The sequence below is a fragment of the Etheostoma spectabile genome, chromosome 23 (genome assembly GCF_008692095.1).
Source record: "Etheostoma spectabile isolate EspeVRDwgs_2016 chromosome 23, UIUC_Espe_1.0, whole genome shotgun sequence".
Taxonomy (NCBI): Eukaryota; Metazoa; Chordata; class Actinopteri; order Perciformes; family Percidae; genus Etheostoma; species Etheostoma spectabile.
Genome location: NC_045755.1, coordinates 11,394,288 through 11,401,733, shown reverse-complemented (window position 1 = coordinate 11,401,733; position 7,446 = coordinate 11,394,288). Strand labels below are relative to the sequence as shown.

Below are 7,446 nucleotides of genomic sequence, written 5' to 3'. Positions count from 1 at the left end.
AGAGAGAGAGACAAATATACTTTTGGAACGCATTCATTAGATAAAAACAATTTCATTAGATATTGGGTATGATGATGTTCAGACTCAACTGGTTTAATAAAATAACCGAGGAAGAGGCGGCCTTTCCCTTTAAGTTCTGGCTGATCTTCAGTCAACAGTGGAGGGACTGAAGCTGGACTTGGCAGATCTGAGTGTGAATGTGTTTGACTGTGAGAATATGATGCAGGAAAATACAGCATGCAAGCTCAGCAAAGCGTTTATTTGCATGATACGTTTTTTAAAATACAGTGACAATCATCTCTCTCTTTCTCTCTCTCGCTCTCTCTCTCTCTCTCTTTGCCTCGTCTTCCTCCCGTTGTTGCGTGCAGTCTGCACCTGTTTCTATCCTCTTCTTATCAACCTACAGTATGACTCATTATTCCTCTCTCATGTGTGTCTGTGTGCTCACAACAGTATGTTGTACTTGTGTGTGTCCTTGTTCATGCACACATGTGCGACACTTACTGTCACCGCGTTTTAGAGTACAAATGTCCAAACCAAAAGAGAAGAAGAAAAAAAAGCTCCATAAATGATTTATTTATTGCATCTATTATCTCTGCATTTGAGTGTGTGTTTGTCTATTGTTTTTTGTTTTTCACACATGAATGCTCATCAGTAACAGATGGTCCTCAAACCTGTGTGTTTATTTAGTCAGGATGGAGAGATAGGTGAGGAAGAGAGAGAAAGAGGGATGGAGTGAAAGAGGGAATAAAGTAAATACAGGGGAATGATAGCGGGGGGAGAAAAAGGCAGATGGACAGTGGGAGGGAGAGCGATGAATGGATTAGAAAGAGCAAGGTGATTCATGGAGAGAATTTCACGGAGAAAGAGAGGAGGAAAAAGAAGAGCCTTCTACATTCAGGAGTCGTATAAAACTTTAACTTTAATGCAGTGAGAGAGAGAGAGTGTGAGAGAGAGAAAGGGAGAAATGGCAGTCTTTTCCCTCTGTTTTTCGCCTACACAGACACAGTGCTCCTTTTACAGTGTGAAGAAAGAGAGAGGAAAAAGAGATTTGAAACTGAAAGGAAAGAGAGGGTCAGTTTCCCCTCCTTTTCTTCAAGGCTTTGATTTTGTGAGTTTTCTCTCTCACTTTCTCTCCACTTTCTCTCTCTCAGCATGTGTATGTGTGCGTGTGGAGGCCTGTGGTAGCCTTGTCTTTCCTTATAAGGAGTGGGTTTGGGAAGAGTTAGTGAGGAATGAACAGAATTACAGTGCAGTCACTCCCCCTTTTTTCTGCTGATATATTTATACAATATATATATATATATATATATACACACACACACACATCAGTCTATCTGGTTAAAAGAACGTTACATCTGTAATGTGTTTATGTTAAATAAATGTGACAGATGCAATACCTCCTCTCTTCTCTCTCTTGCTCTTTAACTGACCATGATGTTGCATCTCAAAGTGACTGATTAGGGTCAACATTTCACTCCTACCTTTTCTCCCTATCTCTCTCCTCTCTTGGCTATTTTTTATTCATGCTCTCTCTCATGTAATCTCTTTCATCCATACTTATTCTTGTCTCCTTTTGTTTGTCATATGCATATACAATCTGATACTTATTGTCTTCCTTCAGCTTGCTCTCCATCTTTTTTCTTTCTTTTGTTTCTTCCGCTTGTTCCTCTCCTTTTTTATTTCATTTCCTCCTCTTCATGACGTTCTTCATCCTCCACCTTTACCCTCCGAGAAAGAAGAGAGAGAGTGTGTTAATCTGCCTGTTGTCTGATGCCTGAGTGGGCGAAACCGCTCACAGTCATTGCAGCATGACCGCTGCCTCCAACATTATGTCTGCATGTGGGCATTACCAAGCGCTCGACATGTGCATGTGTGTGTCCATCCAACTGTGTGTATGTGTGTATGTGTGTGTGTGTGTGTGTGTGTGTGTATATGCGTCTGTTTGTTAGGGAGGGGTGGGAGGGGGGGTGTGACTCACCCAGCAAGCAAAGAATAATCAAGGGATGAGACAGAGGAGTAATAACGGAGAGATGGTTAATATTGAGCGACAGATGAGCATTGGCTCGAGGGGGATGGCGAACGGATGACAAAATTGTCACCACACTCACAAACTGCTCTTCTCTTCTCATCTCTTCTCTTGTCTTTTTCTCTTCTGTTCTTCCTCTTAATATGATTTAGATTTATGTAGACTGCTCATTAGGCAAGAAAGGATCATTAGTTTGTTTTTCTATACATGTTTTTTCCTTGCATCCTAAATTCAATCATGTTCTGTTGGTATGAATTAATGTCGTTTTTAACATTGTTTTTTGCAACAATTATTTTTCTGCTTCCAAAGATACAGGAACATACTGTATCCATTATTTTAAATTCCAACTATAATATTTTACTTGTAAACCCTCTGTTGCAGAAGCCATTCAGTTTGTGAGAAGGCCATTTTAATCCTTCTACTGAGGAGGATTTGGCGCTCGACCCAGTGTAGAAACGTCATGACCAGGTCATGTTGAGTCCCACATTTGCAACTTTCATGCTACTGAATACTGGAGCTCAATTAATCCTGCTTGTCTGTAAAAAGTCACAAGCAATACTGATTTTATATTTCAAAACAGTGTTACAGCTTGTTTGCAAGACCTTCTGAGATTTTTCACCCACTTTAGGTTCTCCCACCAGCTTTGTGGCCATGAAACAAATCGGAAGAAGTGTGTTAAAAGTTCAAGGGGTGGAAAAAACAAACAAATGCAGTACAGCTGATGGTGGTGTTTTATTGTAATGATCAAATGGATCATTTAATGCCTCTGGGTACATTTGTTTATGATATCAGCTGAGTCATACACCGGCACAGCTGGCCACCAGCCCGAAGCCCCTCAGAGTCAGACGAAAATACAGAAGGATGCTGATGAAGGCGCCGATTTGCAGCTTGTTGGAGGAACTCGCCACATCTTCTATTTGCATGTATTGATTTTATAACCAGAGTGACCACTGAAGTGGAGGCTGTTGGAATGTATGTAAACTCTGTTTTTTGACTAACCTGGTTACTCAAGTACATGGAAACGCAGGCCCAAGGTGTTCATCATGGATATCACAGTATGTACCGTCATGACATTTAAGCAGTTGACTGACTTGTGCTCATAGATAGATAGATTATACTTTATTCATCCCACGACGGGGAAATTTTGTTGTCACAGCAGCAGCATTTTTTCAATAAAAGCAAAAAACAAAAACACACAAACAAGTAAGCACACAAGAAATACAGGCAAACAATAGACAATGATAATATGGTAGACTGAGTAAGCAAAATGGCGTCAAATAAAGTTTTAAAGTACACATAGAAGTCTTTTTAGTCCACTGTGCTCCAGTGTGCACCTCTTGTTCATAATATTTCTAACTAGCATCATGTAAACCGCTGATATGACAGACATTTTCCAGAGACTGTTCATTTGGTAAACGTCACTGGGATCAGGACAATTTCCCATGTTGCACTTGTTTATATCAGCTTGATGAATTTTATATGTCAGACATCTGAAGGAAAGATTTGTCATCTTGATTTGTTTGTGTTTGTCACACAGTTTAGATGTATTTTTTTCTTGCTATTTCATCATTTATTGTGAATATATACTTAAAACTAGAGTGTAGGAGCAGGAAGAAAATGGGAAATAATCAATACCTTATTTTTAATATAAGAATTCTTAAAATGAACATGTGAATGTGTCCTGAATGTTTCTGAATGCATGTGTGTGTTTGCATGTCTGTCTCAGTTTTGAGTGGTGACCGACCCTCTCAGTCCCCTGTGTAATCAGGAAGTGTCTGGCAGGGTCAAAGGTGAAGGAGCTAAAGGCCACTCGGCAGAAACTGAGAAGAAAAACAACTTGTATTTTGACCCTCTCTCTCTCCTCCTCTTTTCTTTCCCTTTTTCTATTTCTGCTTAGACAATTAACATCACTGTTGTTGCTTCTTTTTTCTTATTTATTTCACTCCCTCTTTTCCTTCTCTCTCTCTTGTGGTCTGGCATTTGTCAGCTCTACATTCCAGCTGATTGTGTGTGGGAGGGGAGTACTGGCACAAGACTGTGTGTGTGAATCTGAACTCTTTATAATATTTAAACCTTTAAAATTCTGTGTTTTCACAATGTACAGTATTTGCTTGACTGACTTCAGCAACACACTGATTTGCATCTCCTTGAGCAAAACCATTGAGGCTTTGTGTGTGTGTGTGTGTGTGTGTGTGTGTGTGTGTGTGTCGTTTGTGGTGTGTTCTTCTCTCTTTTTGGCACACATACAGCTGCTTTTGTCCGTGTACAATACTGTTTATATTCATATTATGGCTGCAACCAAGGATTCATACTATTATTGATTAATCCCCTGATATTCTTTACCATTATGGATTATTGCTAAGGTAAAGGCAATTAAACATGAGCACTTCAAAGTGCTTTACAGACATTAAAACTTTAAAAGGAATTAGAAACAAACGATAACAAAAATAATGACATGAAACCTTAATTAAAGTGATAAATATTAGAAGGTCGTCGGAAATAACAGGGTTTCCGTAGTTACCCTCTGGTTATTTTTTCCACAAGTGTTGTGGTGTGGGGTGTGTGTGTGTGTGTTGTGTGTGGTGTGTGTTGTGTGTGTGTGGTGTGGGTGTGTTGTTGTGTGTGTGTGTGTGTGGTGTGTGTGTGTGTGTTTGTTGTGTGTGTGTTCAGGAAAAATAAGAACAAATGCCAAAAATGCCCAAAAGGATTAGGTTTAATGAGATTAGATAGAGGAAAGCTGCACATTTTTAAATGTTTAATTTTTTTTTATACTTAAACCAAATGCTTTAATGATAATTTAATTAGAATTGTTTTCAATTAATCTTATAAGACTCTTGTAGACATGGAGACGGAGTGATTAAACGAGAGAGGGGGAAAAGGAGGGTTTCTATCACTCCGTGTCTGTCTGTCTATCTGTCTGTCTGTCTATATTTCTCTCAGTCTTCAGGGAAGTCCTATAAATGTCAGTCAGTCTTTGACACGTGTGTGTGAAGAGCTATGGTATGAGTCAGCAGACAAACCCACTCTACTTTACTCTACTCTTCACTACGTTTTACATTCTACGCTTTATTGTAATATTCTGTACATCTGTCTCAATGGGAATATAAAATGAACAGAACAAGACAAAAGAGGAAACACACTGCCCTGGCTGTCATGCAACATAAAGCAGAGCTACTGTATTATTAAAGACAGGTGCTTTGAAATAATCTAATAACCTTTCATCCTGTTTTGTGTCTGAATCTGTTTGTGTGAGCATGAAGTGTATTTGTGATCACTATCCTTTTCTCTTCACCTTTTTCTTCCTTAATATCTAAGAACTGATTTTCTTTGCCTCCCCACTCATCTGTCTCTTTCCCATTTTCTTTAATCTCGTTCTGTCCTCTGTCAATGTTGATTAACGATAGCTGCAAGGGAATGATAGCATCTCTGCCTTTTTTCCCTTCAATGCTCCCGTTTGCATGTAGAGACCCTCATTATGCTACTGTAGAAGTATGGTGCTATTTTGAGCCTTGTTAGTGGTATAGAAATAGTGATTTACCCTCTGCCCCAAAGACTAGCATTATAAGCTAATCATCGATTTGCGCTAGCTTGCTTCAAGCTAGAGACACATTCGATTAGCATGAAAACATATTCTAAAGAACGGTCGACACAGTACACATATGTTAATAACCCCTAGGTCCATTTTGCACCGGGATTGTCCTTTTAACCTTCTCTTTCATTTTTAATCTCCTGTTGCACTTTGCTACCTGCAGTATTTTATAACACTGGAAATACTCAGTGGCTGTTGTTCAGATTATGTGTGACGCATTTTACAAAATTCTGGAGACATTATAGTGACAACAAAGTTACGCACAGACCCACACACACACACACACACACACACACACACAGGGGTATGTCTTAGGGGTAGTCATGTCACGTTGTCCTCAGCCATAATGGTAGTGATACTAACCTGTCAACACACGTTTATCACACACTCATTCACTCAAGATGACATACCGTATGCTGTCTCAGTCAGCCAGTCACACGCACATTGCAAATGTCAGCCTTGATCAATTTTGTGTATTGATCCAAGTACAAATTATCAGTGATTTTTAAACCCACATATTGATCACTGCAGTCTAGGTTTTTTTTTTTTTTTGAATAGCTCAATATCATACGGTGCCACTTTGGGCTTTACAGGTTTACATCAATAACCATTAGGGGTGCACTAACCTTTTCTTTCTTTATTCCGATACCTCAACTCAGGGTATCTACCAAGAACTGATCCAATACTTGGCCTTACTTTTTCCCAGATTTAAAATCTATATAACTTACTGCATTAATTGCATTGCATTTTTACGTAAGTTAATAAGACAAGGGTTTACTGTGGCACAACCGAAAACTGATCCGGTGATTGGTTTAGAAAAACCTTTGCTCGGGTTGTTGGGTAGTTTAATGCATTGCCTCGTACATGACCTAGTGCAATTGTTTGGAAAGCCCAAAATCTAGGTTCCTGGTAAAATAAAGGTTAAATCCATAGCACTGGTTAAAAACCATGTCAGACCTCTGTAAATGTTTTATAGTCCTGTTGTGCAATGGAACAGTGAAAATCTCCTCAGCATCTCATCATCATCATCTCATCTCTTACATTTTTAAGTCTAAATGTGACTTCTTTCTCTACCTACAGCATTTTCAGTGCACCATCCAGGCTTTACAGGATGAGCTCAGAATCCAGCGAGATCTTAATCAACTCTTCCAGTCCGATTACTCCTCGGGTCACCTCGGAAATCAGACCATCCCCCCACAGGAAATGACAGAAGAGAACTTCCTGCGTCTCCACAGCGAGTACGAGCGACAGATGAAAGAGCTCTTCCTCCTAAGGAAGACTGTGGAAGAAATGGAGCTGAGGATAGATACACAGAAACACACACTAACTGCCAGGTAAAAGTGTGAAATCTACTGTTTTATAATTTCAGGGGCATCTTGCTGCCATTTTAGGTTGCCAAACTGTGAAGTGTTGCTTTAAATCTGTTCTTTTCTTTTCTAACAGGGATGAATCCATAAAAAAGTTACTGGAAATGTTGCAGAGCAAAGGCCTGTCGTCACGGGCAACTGAGGAGGACCATGAACGAACAAGGCGATTGGCCGATGCTGAGATGACCATCCACCAACTGGAGGGCCTACTGGAGCAAAAAGACAAGGAGATGCTACAACTCAGAGAGGTGTGTGTGTGAGACTGGCCAAGGAGAAACATAGTGCATTCAAGCATTCCCATGTGTGTGGGTGTGTGTCTTTTGTTGTTGTTACAGCCAGATGTGAGTGTGTGCAAATCTAACCATGTCATATCAAGGCAAGGTCCTTGGCTGCTTTTACTCTTAGCTCATAATTCGGGTTAGATACAACACAGAGACATCAACACACACACACACACACAC

At 39.8% G+C, this 7,446-nt stretch overlaps 1 protein-coding gene across 18 annotated transcripts in view; it reads left to right on the top strand.

Annotated features, from left to right (window-relative positions):
* The window catches only part of LOC116672840 (ELKS/Rab6-interacting/CAST family member 1), a 119,260-nt gene that overhangs the window by 20,342 nt on the left and 91,472 nt on the right, over positions 1-7,446 (top strand). For all 18 annotated transcript variants that reach the window (XR_004327657.1, XR_004327656.1, XR_004327655.1 and 15 more), the window contains exons 5-6: positions 6,699-6,952; positions 7,062-7,233. Coding sequence is in view for 13 of the 18 variants with exons in the window: in XM_032504765.1 (XP_032360656.1) it covers positions 6,699-6,952; positions 7,062-7,233 (426 nt within the window). In the remaining 5 variants the exon portion in view is untranslated. The remainder of the gene's footprint in view (positions 1-6,698; positions 6,953-7,061; positions 7,234-7,446) is intronic.